This window comes from Parasteatoda tepidariorum, chromosome 12, assembly GCF_982258835.1.
Source record: "Parasteatoda tepidariorum strain Cologne lab strain chromosome 12, Ptep-v5.0, whole genome shotgun sequence".
Lineage (NCBI taxonomy): Eukaryota > Metazoa > Arthropoda > Arachnida > Araneae > Theridiidae > Parasteatoda > Parasteatoda tepidariorum.
The window spans coordinates 41,958,228-41,982,591 of NC_141766.1; the positions used below are offsets into that span (position 1 = coordinate 41,958,228).

The 24,364-nt window shown below is 30.8% G+C and overlaps 1 protein-coding gene across 1 annotated transcript in view; it reads right to left on the reverse strand.

Moving 5' to 3' along the window:
- Nucleotides 1-24,364, reverse strand: part of LOC107440367 (pancreatic lipase-related protein 2-like) — a 141,609-nt gene that overhangs the window by 90,236 nt on the left and 27,009 nt on the right. The window contains exons 2-4 of the mRNA XM_043048725.3: nt 19,398-19,672; nt 6,293-6,439; nt 937-1,048 (exon numbers count right to left, since the gene is read on the reverse strand). Of these exons, the coding sequence (XP_042904659.1) occupies nt 937-1,048; nt 6,293-6,439; nt 19,398-19,672 (534 nt within the window). The remainder of the gene's footprint in view (nt 1-936; nt 1,049-6,292; nt 6,440-19,397; nt 19,673-24,364) is intronic.

Genomic DNA, 24,364 nt, shown 5'->3' on the forward strand with positions numbered 1-24,364 from the left:
AATGACATAAATTTTAAAAGCTCCAAGGATGCTATTTCAAATTGGGCCAACAGTTTTACCATCTAAAATCTTCCAAAACATTTTCTACTGAAAGAAGATTGTTTGCAAAGAAGATTGTATGCAATAGATGATTAATTCAGAATCCAATTATAGTAAAAATCAGTTCAATTCAAATTTGATCAGTATCAAATCCGAATTTCTTTTGGGTAAAAATGACATAAATTTTAAAAGTTCCAAGGATGCTATTTCAAATTGGGCCAACAGTTTTGCCATCTAAAATCTTCCAAAACATTTGCTACGGAAAGAAGATTGTTTACATAGAGTCAGTGTAGAAGCATTTGCATAATTTTTTCCAAACCTTGTAAGTACAACTCGATCCGAATACACAGCCTCCAAGATTTCAGGTTTTACTCCCTCTGCCCCAAACTATGTGTAAATATAGATATAAAATAAGATAAACCGTATGAAAAGTACGATGCGCAATTTTATTTTGCTCGAAAAGATTTAAAAACATTTGCTATTTTCACTATAAAAGTTATGAAGAGCTGGAACTTTTTGGTTGGAAACTCTGCCACGGGATTGGTTTATATTTATGTTGTACAATTCATTGCAATAGTTAATGTCATAATTTCTGCCACTTTCTGCTATTGAATAATTTTTTAAAAGTGTAGATTTATTGCCAATAAAGGATCTTTCGTGTTTAACAATCTTGAAAAGTGATGCAAAAAATTAAAAGAAAGCCATGTTTTTATATACTAGTGACCATTACTATATATAACTTATTAAAAGAAATCATTAGAATTCCAGGCTGTCAGATCTCTGACCTAGTCAAATAAAATAGGCTATCATTTTATGGTCAATCACGTCGTGTGGATATGGCCTACGTCTTTTTATTGTTTCTTACTTATAAGAAAGTGTTAAATCAGTTTAACTTACCAGTTATTCGAGAAACCATAGGAAGAATGCTTTGACCCGCGTAGCCAGCTACATGAGCACCTAAACCATGGCCAACTAAATGAAGCATCGATGTTGTTAAGTTACCGAAATGCTAAAAGAAAAAATCAGGAGGGATTGTAAAAGTAGAGATTGTTAAACATAAAAGCAGTTATTTATATCGACTCCAGTAAAAATATATTACTAATGAATTCGTGATTCAAAAATGAAAAGTACTTAGAAAATGCGTCATGGCTAAAGAGCATGCTAATTTTCTGTTTAAGGTGAGAATACTTGGTAAGTAAATGATGATTGATACCATAGAACAATGAAATCTCTGAAAAATATTCAAACAAAATCGTAAAATGATCAGTCTCAGTAATTAGTACAAAAGTAATCAAAAGTAGCGACTAATTTGGAACAGAAGGAGTAATTTAAAGTACTTGACATAAATGTAGTAAAAAAGAATCTATACACAAGAAAATAAAATATATGACAATAAATATTCTGTTTCGGGAAAGTTTTTGCAAATTGTATGCTCCTTACATTTTATTCTTAATGAACTAAATTGAATTTTCGATTATTTTGAAAAGGACCGTATATATAAACACGAATATACAGGACATGATAATATTGTTGTTAAATTAAACATATTAAGCTTGCCTTAATTGCTATGTTGCAGCCACTTAAATTATTGTGGGTTGATAGGATTCCCAACTTGGTAAACATGCAAATAACAATTTAAATATGAAAAACCCATAATAACAAAATCCTTATTCGCAACTAAAGGAGCATTATTTAGATGAATCAACTCAAAGGTGGTGTTTTGTCGTGTAACTAACTACATGTGAAAGCGTAGCACAGTTTTGCCGATCTTCGAAGATTTAAGCACATATTTCTCCTAATTGGGGGATTTCTGAAATTAAATTCCGTTCTTAACCAATTAAAGATAAAATCATTACGAGGCTGCCAATTACTTTGATTTTTGAAATTATCTTATTTAGTGGTAAACAATTAAAAACTAAAGCCTTAAAATATTTGGTAAATTTAATAATAAGTAATTTTAAGAACATTTTAAGAGTCTCATGACAGAGTTGGAACGAAGGGCCATTTTATATGAACTTTTTAAATATATTAACTTCTGTATTGTGGAAAATTACCTACAAATAAATTTACAAAACAAATAATCATGCATTAAAACATAAACTTAGCTACCAATGGAAGAAATTTCAATTTATAAAAATCTTATTCTTAATCATAAGCTGCTTACTATAAGTTACTTTTTCTTCGATAAGAAACAGTTTTGCACATATAAAGTTTGATCAAAATAATGAAAACACATCTATACTAACTTTATAAAAACTATTCTTTAAAAACAAAGGTTTTGGAAGATTTTATGAGATAAAACTGTGGGCACAATTTGAAAGATCAAGAAATGTCATTTTTACCCACGCAAAGTTCGGACCGACCAAAATAAGCTTTCGAAATTAACTTATTTCTAGTTTAAATACCAGCAATTTTTTAAACAGTCTGAAGGATTGCAATATTTATGTAAGAAAATTTTTTTTTATTGCATTGGTATTTCAAAAGAAAATCAGCTTTTAAATTTCCTAGATTCATTTTGAACAATGCAAATTTAGAATTGTAAAAAAGGACACAATTTTTGTAACTTCATGCATGAATTTTTTAAAATAGACCAACAGTTTTGCCATGTTAAATCTTCTTGAACATTTGCCTCAGAATGAAAAACTGTTTACATAGAGTTAGTATCAAAGTGTTTCATTTTTTTGATCCTGTATGTCCATTTGCGGAATTCAAGTTAGAAATGAATTGCTGCAGTTTACGCGTTTAAGGTGGATACAAGATCTCGATATCACAAAACTACATCCGATGTATACATGTAAAAGTAAATTTCATTTTCTTAATAAAGGCACATTTTGCTTCCCTGTATAATGTGTCTTGTTTTATTGTTGAAGCATACCTGCCAACTTTTACATGCTTCAAAAAAGCTTTTTTCCAGTAGCAGTGAAACAGCTATTAAGGTGATATGGTATCAGCTTCTGAATTCAACTTTCGTTATCACTTAAAACAGAATAAGATATTGGTTTATTGGAATAACATATACATTTGCAGGCTTGTGAACTCAATTCAGGCTTATAAATCTTTGCGAAGTAAAAGTACAGATAGCAAAGTACAGAATAAAAAGACTAAACTCAGCGGCATGACAGCCCATAGAGGGCCAAGTCAGTTTTCTTGACCTTGGGCTCTGGGGTGCCGGAGCAGACGATCCGGTTAGGTGGTCAGATGAACGCGAAACCCCAATATTTATGTATGTTTAAACTATTTAAATCCATACCTGCCAACATTCACTCTTTTCGAGAATGGATTTTCCAAGTGGTAGTAAAACAATTACCGAAAAACTATCTTCCTCAAAAATATCTTTTAATAAGGTTGAAATTCGCTATCGCATACCTGCCAACTTTCACTCTTTCCGAGAATGGATTTTCAGAGTGGTTGTAAAACAATAAACGAAAAACAATTTGACTCAAAAATATATTTATAGTTTGATCCCGTTGAAACTCGCTTGCTCAAGGATTATTATGCTTTTATATATTTATTGTAATTATTTATATGTAGTGGTGATCAGACTCATTTATAATTATCATTATAATTCAAAAAGTTAATTGGAATAACCTGAGTATAGCTACCACTATAAATATGAAAATAAAATCTTGGCAGGTATGCCTAAAGAGTTGGCAGGTCAGATTTAAAACTATTATTATAATTCAAAAAGTTTAATGAAATAATATGAATTTCGCTAGCACTTTAAATATGAAAATAAAATCTTCCGGGAAAACCGGAAGAGTTGGCAACTATGTAAATCTAGTGGTAGTTAAAAGTATATTAAATCAAATTTTTTAGAACAGGAATCAACCATGAATGCAAAAAAATTGCTACCTCGTTAAATATAAAAATAAAATCCTACAGAAAATCCGGGAGAATCAGCAGATATGTGGGCGAAATATTATATCCGCCCTTCAATTTTTTATATTTTTTTACTGTTATTGTTTAAGTCTTCTGAGATTTTTCTTATTATTTATTTACCACTTTCTAATTTCAATATTTTTGATTAAAAATGAGCTAATTGTAAGTTACCTTTGAAATCGTTTTGAAGTATGTCGAAAAATTGGAAACGGTATATTACTTTATGCTGTGAAATTCACAAAAAATAATCACGGTATTCTAAAGAATATCGTCAACACAGACATTTTGCTAACTGGAATTTATTTTATTTAAGAATCATTCATTTAATTATACCCCATGCCAATCAACATTTCTTCCTTGTCCATGTCACATGAACCCCCTCTCGATTTTTTGGTGCTGAGCAATCGAGAGGGGGTTCACTACTCTTCATCATCGATTTATTACTACAGATGTATCAGTTAATGCCGCTTCGCGGCAGCGCACCGAGATATATGTGATTTCTACCATTTTACCAGTTACCTTCGAGGGAATACGTAATCCTAGTTGTGTAAAAAGCGATTCTTTGGAAATCTGTTATCTCGTAAATCGTGAAAAGATGCAGTTGTTTATTGAACATGTTTAATCCATTAATTTCTAGCCACAAAAAAGTGGTTGAAATACGAAAAAAAAATTGTAAAAAGTTGTAGCACACATTTGTTTGATACAAGCGAATGAGCCTATGTAGTTTAGGGGATAGAGTGCGCTCCTCCGTATGAGGTGACCTGGATTTTAATTCCAAGGATTGCTGGTCAATGAGAATTTCACACCCGATTTGTACCAAGGTTTCCTTCTCGAAGTAACAGAAATGGATTTTTCCTCCAAAACGCCCTCAACTTAGGCTAATTTGTCTCAATACTTGATCCAGGAGTTCGCTTGTCTTCTAGGTCGAGTTTTGAATTACAAAGCTATATTTTTTTTCCGAAGACGCAATCTTTAAAGGAATAGAACATGCTCAGTAGCCCTAATACATTAGTGATAAAAAACTATTAAATTCATTTAATAAATTGTTGAATATAGTTTGTTTTTAACTGAAGTGGTAGTTAGCACAAAAGAATGCCCACCTAATAAAGAAGGTAGTGTTTGTGGAGCACAACATATGCTATTTCTTGGCTGACTATAGCTGAGAATTCTCTCATAATCTGAGTGATATTCAAAATATAAGATCAAATTATAACTATTGTCATGCAGTCATTAATAATGAAAAGTGGGGCTATTTTGATTAAATGAAAACTTAGGAAACATACAGTAACATTTTGCTACATATATTAAATATTCATTGTATTCAGATAAATAACCTAAATTCACTTTTAAACTGCTTCTTAAAGGAAAATACAACTTTGAATTTCAAATTAAGTAAGGAGTAAATGCACGATAAATCAACTTTTTTTTCAAAACATACAGATTATATGGAATTTATTCAAATATCGGTTGCTCAAAAACTTGTTCCTTTAAATATAAGAGTAACAAAAATGAAAGAAAAGTTAAATTTTTTGTGTTTAAAAGCCTTTTAAGTTTTCTTCTCTCAAGTTTTATTGACTTCTTGATGAACTGCTTCTTACAAGTCAAAATACTTACTGATGTTTCAAAAGCTTTGTAATTTCTTTACTGACATACCACAGACTATTAGAAATGAAAACACAAGAACTTTTGCTCACCTGAATGCCAATTGGTTTCATGACAGTTATCAAATACTTACCTCATACCTTGGCCAACGAATACGTCGCCAAGCTTCATGCAAAAGAATGCTTTCCCTATATAACTGGTACATATTTAAATTATACATAAATATGCTAAGATTCTCCACTTCAGTCATATGTGAAATCCCCACTTACTGCCATTAACCACGATGTTTGAAAAAATTGCTACTTTAAGTATCATTGTGCAAGTAGAATATTTTGCCCTAGATGTCAAATAAAAATTCTCAGAAAAATTACACGAGCAAGATGTTTTTATCCATTTTCACTAATACGTTTCCACTAATATTAAGAATTCATAAGAAACCGATTTAGTGCTTATTCATGGATGGGTTCGATCCATGAATGCCACTGTTGATTGAATATCCAATGATTAGAAACATTGCTGACTTACATTTCTTTATGGACAACGCCATTGTATCTAATCGATGTAATATAAACAGTAGTTCCCCGTTATCTGCTTTAAAAAAGCCCGCTTTTTTAATATTTCGAGCAGGAAAGAAGAAGTTGTGTTCATCCAAACAAAGTTTTTCTAGAAATGGTGGTCCAAACTTCCAGAATAAGCTTTTCCCCTCCATTTTGAATCATCATTTCTGCTTTAACTTCATAGATATTATTCCATTCCATGAAGTGCAACTTACCTTTAAAGCATTAACCATTCTTGCTATTTCAGCTCCCACAACTCTTGCATTTGCAACTGCTTGTATGTAAGGTTGCTGACTTCCTCTGCTCCAATCTACTATTACAACATTAGTATCATTGTCATTCAGAAACTCCTTCATCATGATCTAAAATAAAAATGCTTTTTTCTTAATTTTCAAGATTAATTTAGTTAGAGATCAAGATTTTTTTTAAAGCAATATATTGATTTTTTAAGAGTAGCAAATCATTACAAGCGCTGCATTTATAAAAAGGACTTTAAGATGTTTTTGTAAATGCAGGGTAGCACTGAGAAAAGAAATTTTTTGAAGTAACATAATTTTCTCAACAAAGAAAAAAAAGGAATATTTTTTGGACGAAATTGTTTACATTCAGAATGTTGTGTGTTTTAATAACGAAATGTCCCATACTCTCATCTAATTCTTAACCTCCTCGAGTCGAGAGAGTCATATACGCATTCCAAAGGTGTGGTCTGCACGTTAAATCTGTCGAGTCGCAAAGTCCTCCATGTTCCCATAACAAATCAATACTTCTGGGGGTACTGGATAGGAGACCGATCGTTCTCTGATTCAGGTCAAAATTACGATCTGTGGATGAATTAATGAATGGATGTATGAATGGGTCCGCCCTATAAACGGGCTGTGACGTGTGTGTAGGTGAAGACGAATTCTTGGCCATAGATGGCGCCACTGAAAAACAAGAAACGCACCCTCTACCTTAAATTTGCTTGGTTTCACCAAGCAGGCTTGCTAGTGTGGCAAGTGGAATTAGAAACAACAACAACAAAGGTTTTGACAATCAGGGTAAAAAGGCAAAACTGCTAGCAAAATTATTTCCTTATCAATTTTTTGTGGACAGGATTATAATAATTTGATATTCATTTAATTCCTCACCACTCAGTCCAAAATAAAAATGATATAGCTACACTCTGAACAAACAAAGGGTTCCCACGGTCTGGAAATTTTTTTAACCTTTTCGGGACGGGTGAGTCATAAATGTATTCGTATGGATTCAGAAACAGGAAGGAAAAAAAATATAAAACGGTAACCTAAGTTTAGTTTGGCTAATTTGACAACCTTATTTTTGCTCTCACTTTAAATCTAATATATCCAATCTATGTTTGTTAAAAGTGTAACTATATAATTTTTAATTTGAACTAAGTCTTGGTGATATTGATACATAAAAAAATGTAATTATCCCGCCCACAAATAAACTGCCATAAAAATAGTTAGACTACCAGTTTTATCTTTTTTACCGTAATTGTCACCACCCTGAAAATGGATGTATAACTCGCCCGTCTCGAAGAGATTTGGTGGCAGAATCTAAGATAGTTTAGGTGGTAGTTTAAAATCTAAGCTAAAACTCATTTATTTTTTCCAGGTCATGGAAACCCTGAAAAATTAATTATATGCAAAGATATTAGAATAAAAGTGAATGAAAAAATAAGTCTGTCAGGTTGACTCTGACCGCATTTAGGATACCGCTTTTAATTTCTTTTTCCATCCTGATTCTTAAGTATTCGTTACAAATTAATAACTCTTTACTCTCGAAAAGTGATATATATATATATATATATATATATATATATATATATATATATATATATATATATATATATATATATATATATATATATATATATATATATATATATATATATTAGCCAAGGGTTCTTAACGTAAATAAAAAAAATATGGAAATGAGCCTAATTTACTACCATATTTCTAGCTTATCAGATATGTAACAGCTCTGATAGCTAATTAGAAAAAAAATCAGTCTGCACAAGGGTAATAAGTTGTTATTATAAATGTTAGAAATAGAAAATTTCCGTATTTTAAAAATTACAGTAAATTTTCGTTAGTAAAGGATTCTTTAATTTCAATTTGGGTAAATTAAATTTGGTTCAATCGAAAAAAACTGAAGTGATTTAGATTCTTAAAAAAGAAGTAAAAATCAGACAAAAATAAATAATTCATTATTGAATAACAGGCAAGCTTAATTAACCAACTATAGTATATTTATTGTTTGCATAAAAAGCTTTTAAATATTTTTTTTCCTCTACCTTTATAAAGAATTGTTGCAGAATAATTGAAAATTCACATTTGCATTCAAAAGTATACGAAATAAGGAATACAAAAATTCAATACAACAAAAGAAATGCTTTATATACACTAAATTGAATTAATTTAAACGTGGGATTATTAAATTGTGTATTATACCTTACTGATTTAATTCATATGTGAACGCTTAAAAGTGATTTTATTAACGATGCATTTTAATGTAAAATATAATATTAGACTTATTTAAATTTTTTTGTAATAGTATTTTAGATTAAATCTTTTTAATTTTATAAATATGAGCTGAAATGTCACATAAGAAATTCTTTAAACATTAAATTAGTTTGGAATAGTTTGCTTTTAAATTAATTTCCATTGTGTGAACAAATATTCAAACAAAATTTGGTGAAATTTGAAATCCCAATAGCATTTAAATATTACTTAAATTAATAAAATCCATTTTTAATATAAATCAGTTTTCAAATGCCTTTGGGCCGATCGGTCCTTCTCAAAAGACGGCTCCTTTTTTCATGTAAAAAAATAAAGAAGTAACGCAAGGATTTAATTTAAAAAAGACAAGACAGTTTTGTCAATCAAAATGGTAATAATAATAATGCAAAAGAGCTTATTTGTATCTGAAGTCAAAGCTCTGTGTTTCTTTGAAAATTTTCTTTTCCAATGCCCATCTAAGGAATGACCTTTCGCCAATACAGGCCTCTTAACACGTTGACCGCCGCGTCAACCACCGGTGGCTGACACTGAAATTACATTTTGGCTGCATCAACTACCGGTGGCTGACACTGAAATTACATTTAGGCAGCGTCTGCCACCTCTTGCTGACACTGACCTTTCACATAGGCCGCGAAAAGCAGCTGGCTAACAGCGTATAACATGATATAGAACTATAAAATGTACACTCTTTTATGGAATTGCAGAAAATTTATTCAAAATTTATTTAATTATTGTGATTCTTGGTTTAACAAATTCAATTTAGTAGATTTTTATCCACCACTATTTTTATACAATTTGTAGGCATATATAATTCACCACTTTTTTTAGATGTGTCATGCTAAGCCTTTTATAAACTAGCAAAATCCGTCTACATTTGCAAATTTAGTTTGTAGTTATTTACTGTGTGGCCAAACGAGCAAGGCATGTAAAATTAGCGTGGCATTCAACGTGTTAAGGGCTGATTTATTGACCGCTCTTTTAGGGGGCCAACGTTGCTCCTACAGTAAGGACAGATAATACAGAGAATGAAAGAACATTCATGCCTTGCCCTGGATTCGAGCCCAGAACCATTCTGTTCCAAGGCCAGTTCCTTGACCCCTACTCAGTCGGGTCTTCTTATGAAATAAGGTGGCAGAAACTGAGAGATCTATATTCTTTGTAGAAGCAAATACTTATTACCACTTTTTCACGCTGGTTATTTTCATACGTAGACTATTTTTTTGGCAGAGCCAGGCCAAGATCTCCTATAACTGAAACATATGGTTTCTTACAGGTAATCCGATCACACCACTATGAAGGTAAACCAGTTTACGAAAAAGTCATGCAATAAAAAATATAGTAAAAAGAAGAAAGTGGTGGCAAATATGTGTCTAAAAATTTTTGAAATTTATGTGTAAGCGTGGAAAGTTGGCAGCCCTGCTAGGCATTAACGCTTTAAGATTTGATGCAATTTGAAAGTACTTATTTTTCCTGTATCAAAACGTAATACTCAAAACGTATGAAGGATACTAGAAAAACTATTCTATTACTAACATTCATTTAAGAAATTAAAGACAATCCTCACGACTAGAATGCGTTACTAAATAATTGTATTATTTATAAAATGAACTTCATTTTCAAATGATGAAATATATCGCTTGCAATATATTTTGTTCTAAATTATTTAGCGCACAAAAACTAAAGATTTTTTTATGTTTCAGTCTGAATCTCACAAAATAAAAAAGTAAAGTTTTTTTTTTTTTTTTTTTTTTTTAAGATTTTTAATTCTTGCAGAAACATTTACTAGAATCACCTTAAAGAATAAAAGGGAGCTTCCCAAGAATATATTTTGCTGTTTGCATTAAAAGTGAGATTTTTTGTACTATGTATGCTAATATGCTTAGCATCGTCTATTTTCAAATCCGAGGATTTTCCTCACATTTATGCATGCACCAGATTTGCTTCGATTTCATTATTATAGGGGTGAGATGATAGAAAAGATGGCCTGTTATTTGTTCTGCTGTGCACCCCGTATTATTAAAGCTTCAAGACGTGCACACGTCAGCGTTTCACCGCTTCACAAAGTAAAATCGATCCGAAAGGGTAGATATTGCTTTCAGAAACTAACAGCATGTATATACAATTGATAATAACGTTGTAAAAAATAGTAAATTTAAAGTAAAACCTCGATCAATCGTTGCTCAAAGAACCATTAATTACGAATGGTAGATACGGGAAAAGCGAATACGGATTAACTTAAAATAACGAATTATAATTTGAAAATTTATGAAAATTAATAAATTTACTATAAGTATTAAAAAATATTACTGAGAAAATTAAGTAGGGGAGAGTGGGGTCAATTGTAACATTTTTTACTTAACTATTTTTAACTAACAAAAAATCCAATATATTATTAGTATTAGTTGACAGACGAGTAAAGTAGACTATCCTCTACTAGAAAAAAAATGAATTCCTTATTTTAAATGTTATTATATTAGTTATTAACAATTTTTGACAGTCATGCACTTGTTACAATTATCCCCACTTTCGGGGTCAATTGTAACAGTTCATAAATTCAACTAAAACATAGTTAATTATACATATTATTAAAGTTGATAGTTGTGATATATTTTTTTATTGATCAAAATAGTAGTGATATTTTAGGAGTAAAAATAATAATGAACAGAGACCTAAAGGGTTAAACTATGAACTTTAAGGGGTTAAAAATTTTAATTCATGCTGTGAAAGGTGACAAATAAAATAATGCACATGCAACTTAATATAAATGATATAGGAAACTATTGGTGGTTCTTAAAGAGTTATGTAATGGTTTGTAAACATAAGATTATTTATTTTCATCTGTTACAATCGTCCCTTTACTTACTGTTACAACCATCCCCAAGACGCCATTTCAGCTTCATTTGTTAAAAACAATACTAGTTAATTAACAAAACTAATCTCATTTTTTTAAAATGTTAATTAAGGTGTCCACTTACATATTCGGTTAATAATTTTTATTTGTTTAAACAAAATTACTTTGTTAAAAATAATATTCTAGTACCAAAAAAGATCTTACGTAGCGTGAAAATATCTTTTGTGACGTAACTCTTTCAACAGTACATAAAAATGGTTGCCAGCAGGGGTGTTCATGTAGATTTATTAAATACACCTTGCGCGCCACCTAGGAACCAAATCTAGAGCCCGACACTCGAAATTTTTGCTCTGTTACAATCGTACCCTGTTACAATCGATCCCACTCTCCCCTACTTAATGCAAAAATATTTAGAATACTGAAGAAGAATGTATAAATATATTTAGTTTTTTTTAAAATACATGAATAACTGTAAAAAAAAATTTTACAGCAGAACCTCGATCAATTGTTTCTCAAAGAACCATTAATTACGAACCATTGATACGAGAAAACGACGAATGTGGATCAATTTTGAATAGCAAATTATAATTTGAAAACGTATGAAAATTAATAAATGTACTGTAAGTATAAGAAATTATAATTGAAAAAATTATGTACTTACTGCATATACATAATTAATATGTACACTGTACAAAGTAGAGCAGTGATAAAACTCAAATACAATTTAAATGCATCAAAGTTTAGCAAAGTTGCTAAGAATTACAAAAATGCTTTGATTAACATTTAGCTGGATAAGTACGAGTTAACATTCTTACTGTGTAGGAAATAAAGAATAAACGAAAACAGCAAGTTACAAAACTGTAGATCACTATCGATATAGTGCAAACGATTTGCGAGTCACGGTAGTTCAGAGGATAGAGCACTTGTTTTCCAATGAAGGGATCCCGGTTTGAATCCCATCGACGACTGGTTGATTCGAATTTTTCTCCCAATTCGCACTCACCACAGAGCTGACGTAAAAGATCCTCAGTGGTATACGGATTATGGTCAAGTGCTGCCACCTAGTAACTCCAGTGCAGTATATTATCTAAATAAACTCAGAACTTTCAAATAGAACTCTAATAAAAATTATATTATATTACAAAATACTACAATAGAATTTTCAAATATGTAAATAATCAATCTGTAAACTCCAAATCATCAACTGTAAATTTATATATTTTATTTTTTTTTTTTTTTTGTTGTTTTTGCCACCACAATGTAGCAAAATTTCAAAATGTTTTTAAACACAATGTATATATGTCATGATGTATGGGATACATCATGACACCGCTGTGCGGCCCAGGTGCCCAGTTCTTTTTAAATAAAGCGAAAGCGAAGCGGATTATGGGCTAGATTTCCTTGCCGTCGCGTTTACCATGGGAGGTTTTCGTGTGCGTGTTAATTCTATCAGAAAGTAATCCACGAATGCTAGTTTGTCTAATTGCTTGCTCCTAGAGTTCTCTTGTCTTCTGGGTTATTTTCAAAATTATAAGACTACAGAGTTAAACAGACGTAAACTCAAAATTTTGCCAGATGTTCAACACTGGTTATAAACTCACGTGTATAAAGCAACATTTTTTTTCAAATGTGACATCACGCAGAAATTATTTTTTGCCGCTTTTCATAATAAATTTTATGATAATAACAGTTTGTACTAGTAACTAAACTTTTGCACAAATAAGCCCTTTCCAGTAAATTTCAACTTCTTAACTGAGTTTATACCTTTTTTCTCATCGTATCTCAAACAACTAACAAAACAAAGCAATTGTTCGAATTGAATGACGCTGTAGAGGTTTTAAATATTCCACAAAAGTTATTTAAATGAATCTAGACCTTTTTCGAATAAATTTCAATGTCTTAACTGTGTTATAACTTTTTTTCTCACTGTATCTCAAAGAAGAGCAAATTTCTTGTTCTTATTTTATCATTGTGTGGCGTTGTATAGGATTTAACTATTCCACAGAAGTTATTTAAATATATTTTACTTTTGAGGTGGAATATTTTATATGTTGTTATTGCTCATTTTATTATAAATTTGACTCTATATGAATGATATTTTGTACATTTTATGCTTTAAAAGGAAATTAAATTAAATGATAGCAAAAATATGAATGAAAATATTAGCTACATTTTAAAATATTTTTAATTTAAATTACAGTTTCTAAAAAACCAACAATATAATGTAAGTTTAAAACTATTGGAAAGAAATCTTTAGCCAGAAAATCTATTTTTCCTAGAATTTCGCGCTTTAAATTCAGAAATGCAAACGTCTCAGCTTTAGGCTATGATTATTTAGTTAGAATAAAACCTTTGTAAATCTGTTTTCTGTTTAAAAAGTAAACTAAAAAATATTGTTTTAAAATATTTCTACCAAATTCTGAGAAATAACATTCGCAACATTTTTTTTTTTTATTTCTTACGGCGATAACTTGTTTGAAGAGCTTTCATGTTATTTTTTTAATTTTTTTATTTTTATTTTACAACAGTCTTTAACTATGAAAATGAAAAAATGATTATCACCCCACCAATCACTTTAAAACGCTTCAAGGCAAAATTGAAATTAGCTTTTAGCTCTTATTGATGAGACTTTTGTATTAAAAAGTGTTTGCATTTTCGAATCGTTGAAAACAATATTAAAAATTAATAAGGCAGTAATTTTTTGTAAGCTTTAAAATGAATATACTGAAACTTTCCGTTAATAGATTTTATTACACTATTTTATATTTTGTCGAAAGTAAATATTATTTCAATATAATTATACTCGCATAGGAATCCATTACAATAAAATAGCTAGGGGCTATACTCTTGTATTTTCGATCCAATAAACAATCATTGACAGTAAACACATACATTATTAGATGATAAAGAAGAAAATGTTCGAACAACTTGATGAAAAGTATTTCCATTTATAAGGATACATCAAACTTTAATTTCGATTAATTCAAGAACAATAGAACAGACTATATATTTTGCATGTTTTGATTTAGATATTTAACTATTTATTTAACGCGTTCACGACGGGTGTTGCGCCTGAAAGCGGGACGTAAAAGAGAAAATACTGGTAGAACTATTTCAATATTAGTTAATATTCGGGTGGAGTTAACCTATTCTGAACAATAACAATTCACTGTAAAGAAATTTATCACGGCGAAGAAGCAATTCGATATAAAAATTGCATCCGTTAAAAGCAATTGGTAGTTATGGATTTTTGTTATTCCCGGAAAAAAACTAAAAAATTAAATTTGTTTCCAGTTTTTACTCCGGTGCGCCGCCCGATGAGACAATCTAGCATGACCCACCGGTGGGTCGCCCCGGCGTGAACGTGTTAAATAAACTTTTCGCTTGATAATTCATTCAATTTTCCAGAAGAAAAATTAAAATATCAAGAGGCAATGGGAATACTAGCCCGCTAATGCCTAAGTACAAATTGTAGTTTATTTGTGATAAACACCTATATAAAAAAAAAGTGTTTTTTCTTTCTGTTAACTACTGTTTTAGCCCTAAAAACGTTTCATTCCATGACTTCCGGTTCAAATATTTATTTTACTAGTATATTCGCTTTCGCTTTATTTAAAAAGAACTGGGCACCTGGGCCGCGCAGCGGCCCCTATCCCATACATCATGACATATATACATTGTGTTTAAAAACATTTTGAAATTTTGCTACATTGTGGTGGCAAATTTACTAGTATATTCAGGGCTGCCCATTTTCTACGCGTTTTGTAAAACTTAATTCTAGTGGTAGCTATTCTAGTGGTTATATTTTAGGCATTTAAACTTATTTTCTGTACTTCTGTACTTCATTTAAAAGTTTATGGGCAGCGCCACTTTGTTCTAGCTATTCCGTGGAGATTCTTTTAAAATTTTGAAAGCTTTGACTATTAAAAGTTTACCGTTCTGTAAAATATTTAGCAAAAGCGTAGCAGTTGCAGGGCTGCCACCTTTCTACGCTTTTTGTAACAATTTGTTTTAGTGGTAGCTAAGTTAATATTTAAACGCATTATTTTTTATTCATTTAAACTTATTTTCCGTACCACTACAGACAGATGTTTTAAAAGTTCATATGCAACGCCACTATTTTCCAACGATTTCGTGGTGTTTTGTGTTTTAAATGTTTACTACTAAACGATTGCTATTAAACGTTTAGGAACCACTTTTTTTTTAACAACGAAGAACTAAAGTAAATCGCTTCACTTCGAACGTGGCATCTATGACTTACCTGCTAGCAATTATGGATATTAAGTAGTATTATCTTTCATTTTTTACAGTTAATGTGGTGATGACTGTTATGAATTTAATTTAATGAAATTTTGACTACCACTAAATGAAAATAAGTCAAGCTTACATGAGCAAGTATTGAAAACAAAAATAAGTGTAACAAAGATGCCAACTGCTCCGGACACGCCAAAATTATTTAAGAAACGGTATATAATTTTATACTAACAGTTGCAAATATTTGATAAACTTTGCATACTTTATAATAGCTTTAGCATGACTGAACTTTAGCAATGTGGCGAATTATATAAGCCTTCGAATTATTTAGAAATAGTGGTGGATAAAAACCTAATAAATTGAATTTATTAAACCAAGAATCACAATTAATGAACTACCACTCGAAAAAAATTATTCGCTGTCCGGAGCAAGTTGGCATCTCTGGTGTAAGCAAGGTTCCCACAACCTGGAAAAAATTAATGAGTGATAACTAAACGTTTTCAAGACTACTGAAAAATGCTTAAATTTAGCTTTCATTTTGGAATTATGAAGTTATTTCCGAGGTAGTCATAGACATAATCAAGTTATTTCTCAAGGCTTTTTGGCCCCGAAAAGGCCTTTTACCTTTTAATCTTGATTTGTGAAATCGTGAAGTAATTTTCATCATGAGTTTTGGAAACAAGAAGAAAAATAAAAGGAAAAATAATTATGATATAGAAAAAAGCAAAATTAATTTTGAACTATTTACTGCAATTGCTACCAATTGGCTGAATCACAGCATCTATAAGAAATCAGAGTTATGAACATTTAGAGAAAAGACTGCAGTGTCATAATTTAAATTTATAAATTGAATTATAAGTATCGATAAAATATTAAAAGTTGTTAAGAATTAATTGAATCTATATGATTAAATAGCATCACTATCATTAAATTGGGCCAAGGGTCTGATTTTGGAACCTTCAATTAATATTTCTGCTTTAAAAATATTACTGTAATTTGCGGCGGAGCATTTTTTGTGCTTTTTTTATAAAATTGTGTGTTAATGTGCTATTAAATTTTAGTGAGGGTATTTCAGAGGCATTTTTTTGGCACACTCAAACATTTCCTGCAAAATACAAATTTTGTTGTTATGTTAAAACATTTAGATTTATCTCACTTTTGTTACCACTACAGACAGTGGGAACCCTATGTTGGTTTCAGAAATTATGATTATTTTATCTACTCTACCACTTGGGAAGTACTTCCTCAGGAACAGAAAAAGTCTCTACTAAAGTAATGCTAAGGTCTGCTAAAGTAACACTTCATATGTGTCAATTTAACCCTTTGGGGTCGGGGGATTCATAAAAGCATTCGTACAAAATCAGAATCAGGATGTAAATAAATAAAAAACGGTAGCTTAAAGGTAGGCATTGCTAATTTGATAGACTTGCGTTGCTTCTACTTTAATTATTGTTAGTTTAATCATATATATAATCAATGTTAGTTCAAAGTACTATAACTAAATAATTTTATTTTCAACCAAGTAATGGTGAATTAAATAAATCAAACAATTATAACCCCGCTCGCAAATAAACTGCTGTAGAACTACTTTGGTTATCAGTTTTATCTTTTTACCCTGATAGACACGGTTTTAACCCTTTGACTGCGAGTTTTAAAAAATGATTTTTCGTCCCGTTTATTATTCAAAATGACAAAATAGATCACAAATAAGGCAAATTTAGTATTTGAGATTTTTCTGACAAGCGGTTATCAATTTAGAGGCTGGGACATATATGTCCGGACCGTACTTAATAGTGGGATACATATGTCCCAACTGTAGTGATCAACTTAATACAAGGACATCTATCATTCCGGAAAAATTTCTTATATGGACTATTTTTTTTTACAGGGTGAAGCAATCAATTTCAACGCAATTGTTTCCTCAAATCAACGCTTGCTGTTCAATTCACGTTTCACGTATCTAAGCGTATCAGGCAGCATGCTCCCACCTCTCCACAATATGAGCAGTGATGCCAACTTGCTCCGATATGTGGGAAAAGTTTTTCTATTGATAGCTTCGTTTATGTTTTTACTCATGTTTTTTTTTCAAAATTTTTTTTGACATAAATTCTTATGGAGCCTTTCTGGCCTATTGCATTTTTGCATATTTACTGCCCATTTTTTGCACCCATATATTTCCTTTAAATTAAACAATTATTAGTAGTTTAAAAATGCGAGATTTAGCTCACTTTCACAACCACTTTAAAAAAGAGCTAATCTTAATTTTATTTTTATAGATTACCACTTTTCAATGATATAGTATAATCACCAGTACCATCACTTACATCAAAAAGTCTCCACACGATATTTCATAAGTAGTCTGCGCAGACAATTTAAAAGATTAACCAGTTGTGCGCATGAACCCAAATTCTATTTTAAATGTAATTGAGAGAAATTTCTCATATATATTTGAATTGAATCTGTTGTGGTTGACAAGTAAATAAGGCAAAGCAATAAAATTCATAAAGCCGACCGGCCTGTGTAGGGGTTAGGAAACTGCCCTTGCATCAGAAAGGTTCTGGGTTCGAATCCCTGGCAAGGCCTGGATGTTCTTCTGTACTATCTGTCCTTACTGTGGGAGAAACGTTGGCCCTCCTAATATGGTGCCCCAGAAAGAGAGACCAACAAATCTGCCCTGTGAATGCCTGAATTGAAGAAAAATGTTAACCCAGATGGGCAGTGGGAAACAGGGGTGAAAGCGAGACGGAAAAGAGGAAAGGCTGGTAGTAAAACCATTTCAGTTATAGCTAGTTTTGGGGAGGAGTTTACTTATTCTTTTTTTAAATTTTTCAACAATATCTACTCTATCTTGGAAAAGAAGCAGTTTTATATATATGCCAGAATTATAAAAGAAATCTTGATAGTTACAGATATTTCATTTTTTTCGAAAAAAAATGCTGGAATGAAATGTTTTACGTACCAGGTTTTTCTCTTTTCCGTCTTGCTATATAAGGGCTTTCACCCATGGTGGGAAAAAAATATTCTTAAATTAAAAAAATTTTTAGACATATATTTGGTTCCAGTTTCTTATTTTTTCTAGACTTTTATTAAAAGGCTCTTTCGTAAATTGGTTTACCTTCATAGTGGTCAGATCGGTCTACCTATAAGAAACCATGTGGAGGCTTTTAGTTATAGGAGACGTTGCCTGTACTCAGATGGAAATGAATGTATTGATCAATAACTCTTTGAATTTTTTCCTTTCCTAATATTTTCTTGAATGATTATTGCATGGGCTCTTTAGTAAAAACTTTTCATGTCTGACTCAGGGGTGAAAGCGAGACGGAAAAGAGGAAAGGCTGGTAGTAAAACCATTTCAGTTATAGCTAGTTTTGGGGAGGAGTTTACTTATTCTTTTTTTAAATTTTTCAACAATATCTACTTTATCTTGGAAAAGAAGCAGTTTTATATATATGCCAGAATTATAAAAGAAGTCTTGATAGTTACGGATATTTCATTTTTTTCAAAAAAAATGCTGGAATGAAATGTTTTACGTACCAGGTTTTTCTCTTTTCCGTCTTGCTATATAAGGGCTTTCACCCATGGTCTGACTTCTAACTATTTCGAAATTTCTTCATTATCCAATTTTAATTTTCAAAAATAAATAGAAACAGATCAACATTTCAAAAATAAATAGAAAGTAAAAAAAAAACTTACCAAAACCCATGGATCGTGTAAAGGATTCTCTTGGTATCCATGAATAATGAATTTGGTGGAGTGATTTGCATTGAATCCAGATTCTGAAATACTTGTTTGATTATCAGCATTTAAAAATTTACCCTGATGTACATTGTTCCTTGTAAAAAGCACAAAACGTGTATAAATTAAGCTACGAGGTTCTGGTAACAAATTGCATGGTCGGTATTGTGGATGATAAAAGTCTTTACCTAATTTGAAACAACCCAATTCTTTAATGCATACTTCATCACCAACTAGAAATAAGAAAGAAAATTAGTGGCTGGAAAAATAATTCCAAATCAATGAAATTATGAAATAAAAAATTCAAGTTAATTTGTAAATTGCAATATTCATTTGGCTTAATATTTTAATATTGAAGTATTGGGACTCAAACAAATAGTTCAATAAGTAATCAAAGTTCCTAAAAAAATTTCCCTTCCCTGGGCCAAATTTCAATTGATCAAGATCATATCGTTAAACTAAATGTTGGTAAGTTCCTGTTTTAACAAATTTAATTGAATAACTTTAAACTACCGATGCATTTAAATAGCTTAAACATACTTAAAAAAGACCATCTTGCAATATTTTTTTGTTATGAGTAATGACGAATGGTGAGCTATGTACAGGGTTTGGATGTACAGATATGGACACTTTAATTAAAAAAGAAATTAATTTTTTTGTTTTTTGCTGTAACTAATATCTCGATATATTATGCATAAGTCTAAATATTCAAAAAAATTAGGCAAAACTTTTGGATAAATTTGCAATTGGTTACACAATCATTGCTTTAAAAACTGCACAAGATAATATAAGATATTTAAAGTATATTTTGTGTGCACTTATATGTGTTTAAGTCAAGGTTTCATTCATCTTCTGCAAACTCTAAAAGTAAAGAAAAAATTAAATTTTTTGATATTCTCATAAAAATTTACTCTTTCATTCAATAATTTTTTTTTAAATGTTGAGTAAAGTCAAGATAGTTCGCTCCCCTTAAAGGAGATAAAAGGTCCACAATTAAAACTATTTCCCATCTAGTTTGTTTTAAAAGAATAAAATACCCATGGATAGGGAGAAATATTAACAGTTATTTTCTTATTCCAGTATCAGGATTCTTTTATTCGTACCGTAAACAAGCTAAATATGAAATAGTTTTACTACCAGTTTCTACCTTTTTTTCGGGTGCAAACAGCTCCCTTAACACGTTCACGCCGGGGTGACCCACCGGTGGGTCACGCTAGATTGTCTCATCGGGCGGCGCACCGGAGTAAAAACTGGTAACATATAAATTTCATTTTTTAGTTTTTTTCCGGGAATAATAAAAATCCATAACTACCAATTGTTTTTAACGGATGCAATTTTTATATTGAATTGCTTCTTCGCCGTGATAAATTTCCTTACAGTGAATTGTTATTGTTGAGAATAGATTAACTCCTCCCGAATATTATCTAATATTGAAATAGTTCTTCTACCAGTATTTTCTCTTTTCCGTCCCGCTTTCAGGCGCAACATCCAGCGTGAACGTGTTATATAATTATTTTTATTTTCTAAAATTTCAGTTACGTTTCTTTTACACTTGGATAATGAGAAACTTTCTTAACCCTTTGACGTAGAATTTCCATTAAACATATTTTTTATACCTAAGGCTCCTCTACTATCAGAGCTGACCTATCAAGCAATATTGGAGCAAGCAAGTTCGCAAGTTAACGTTATGTTAGTATTAGTTATGTTATTACAGATATGTCAACTGCTCTGGACACGCCAAAATAATTTAAAAAACGGTAAATAAGTACAAAGTAAATTTTGCAAATAGTTGACAATATTTGCTTGCTTTTAAAAATGTAAAGCATATCACAAGTACCATACCCTCCAACTTATGAGGAATTTGAAAATAATTCTTTCTAGTGGTAGCAAACCAAAGTAGAAATTTTTAAAGCAAATGGATCTCTCATAAAACTTTTATCAGAACTTAAGAATCTAGCTATATGGCCTGCACTTTTATAAGTAATAGTGGACAAGTTACGCTAAAATTAATTTTTTTTAAATATTAAGACATTAATTTTGCTACCGTCTGAAAAGAAGATTTCTGAAAATACGGAAATTCCGTAGCAGTTGGAGGGTATACAAGTACTATAAAGTGGTGAATTATATAAGCCTACGCATTGTTTAGAAATAGTGGTGGATTGAAATCTACTAAATCAAACTTATTAAACCAAGAATTACAATTAATAAACTACCACTTTAAAATATTTATTCGCTCTGCTTATATTAAGCTCTTTGCTCCAACAATAAATGATAAGTCGGCCTGTCTAATTCAGGGGCTCTATTTATACTTTTTTTATTATTTTATAATAGTATGTCTCAAAATAAGTGTAAAATATTATATTTATCATTTGAACAAATTTTGATTGAGAAATACAGTATCGGACTCCGGTGTCCTTTTTTGCGTTAAAGGCAAAATTTTCGATACATGGTTTCCAAACAATAATAATTCAAATTTGTACTTATTTGCAGTTAAGATCGATGCGAAGCAATAATTTATCATTGAAATTTCTTCAATTTACAAAATCATTTATTGTCAAATTTTTGATTATGAATGAAAAAAAAATTTCTAACTATTTATTTTGGATTTCGGATTTTAAGAGTTAATTCTGAAAATCTAACAGATTTCTTTTTATAACTATTAGATTGCTTTTTACAATTCAAAAAATACCAAAATATATTTTTACTGGTAATTAGAGCATCAGAAAAGAAATATATTACGAAAGTCTTATCTGCTGTAAAGGGATAACGCAAAAAATCATCGCTGTATAATTCGCAAGTTTAGTGCTCTAAAAAAACAAAAGGATAAAAATCCAATTTATCCGAAAAACGATTTCATAAATTAAAATATTTCAATCAGTAAACTATTTAATCTTATCTTACATACTCCTATATTTTCTGCAACTATATATTTTTCTTTTACCAATTTTCTAGTAAACTTTTAACAGTAGAACAGACATATATTTTTTTTTATAGTCCATAACAGTTACTTTTCTTTCTTGGCCACAACAAAACATCTTACAAGGTTGCGCTTATAAATTTAACGCTTCCTGCCTTAAGCGTGAAATTTGTCGAAAGCTTCATTGGCTTGTAATGCATTATTTTATAGTTTAAGTTAAATAAATATTTAATGGCTTTGCATGTTTGCTTTTGAAATTCATGCACGCGTGAATGTTAACTGCCCAACCATTCACTAGCAATTAAGATTGTAGAAATTGTAAGTCTCAAGGTTTCAGTTTTCATATATTTTGATAGCCTTCATCTTTAATGTTTCAATTTTTGAAAGCATCACGCAAAAACATTACCCATAAAAGTTGTTTGATGTATCATATTTTTAAGAGGTTGAGTTCAGTTGAAACCAAAATGTATGGTTTTAAATATGACTGTCCTTGATAAAAATGTATTATGTTTCTATACGCATTGATCTATTCAATATAATTACTTAAAATGCATTTCTTCTTAGCTAAGAAAAGTCATTATCTCAAGAAATATTTGTCATTTAATTAATTTGTAACTTTTTTTATTCCAATTGAATAATAACTTGCGTGAAAATATTGCTTATACAAACATTTTAAGAGAGATTCTTAATATTTTCCTTTATACTCTTCACTCCTTTCTACTCTTCGCATGTAATGCTTAATAACTTTTGCGCTTTTTGTGGGATTTTTGTTTTTTATCTAGAAGAGCGGGACTCGTAAGCAATTTTTTTAAATTTCATTTTTCTGCATTCTTGTCTCTAATACCAACATCAGCTATGATTAGTCAGCGCTGCGGTTGCTCAGCGGATAGAACTTTCGTCTCCCAATGCTGTGATCGAGGTTCGAATCCCAGCAGTGGCTGGTTGATACGAATTCTTCTCCAGGTTATCGCCGAAGACAGTACTGACGTAAAATATTCTCAGTGGTAGACAGGTCATGGGTTAGAATCTCCTTCTCATCGGGCTAACAGTGGGAGATTTTCGTGGTTTTTTCTCCTTGAAACGAAAATACGGATTAGTCTTATCAAAATGCCATCCACGATAGCTAGTTTGTCCCAAAGCTTGATCCTGGAGTTCCCTTGTCTTCTGGTTTGTGTTCAAAATTATAAGACTATGAAGTTGGAAATTGGATCGGCTGCTCAACACTGATTATAAAGGTTTTTAAATAAAATCTTATTCAACTTATAAGATACTCAGTGCCCATAAATACCTTAGATTGGCTTGCGACTGTATAAAGCATAATGTGCTTGTGATACTTGTAGCTGCTAATATATTTTTAAAAAATTTTTTGCATTTTTTATTTTTATTTCAAAGCCGACCGGACTGTACAGGGGTCAGCAAACTGACCTTGCATCAGAAAAGTTCTGGGTTCGAATCCGGGCAAGGCAGGGATGTTCTTTCATTTTTCGTACTATCTGTCCTTACTGTGGGAGCAACGTTGGCTAACCTAATATGGTGCCCGTGAAATAGTGGACAACATGTTTGCCCTGTTAGTGCTTGAGTTGACGAAATGTTAACACAGTTGAGCATTGGAATTTTTTTTCCTTCTGATAAATGTAGTAGGGAAATGGAACTTTTGGATTTGGAGCTCTGTTATTGGCAGAAACTAAGTAAATTTACCACCAATTTTTTAATGTTCTGGGGAAAATGAGGTGATTAGATTCCTATAACTGAAGTAATTCGGCAACACCTTTTTTAACAGAGATATAATGGGGAAAACTTCATGGGCGTAACTTATTTAAACCCCCTGAAAGGTTAACTGGTATGACCTAAAATATAGGTTAAACTATAAAAATAAATAACACATAATCAAATTCAAAATATAAAAATGCACTAAAACTGCCTACATAGCTTAAAACATAGGAAATTCAATTATGAACTGACAACATTTTGCGTAGGCTATTTAAAATCAAAGAAAAAATGCATGTCA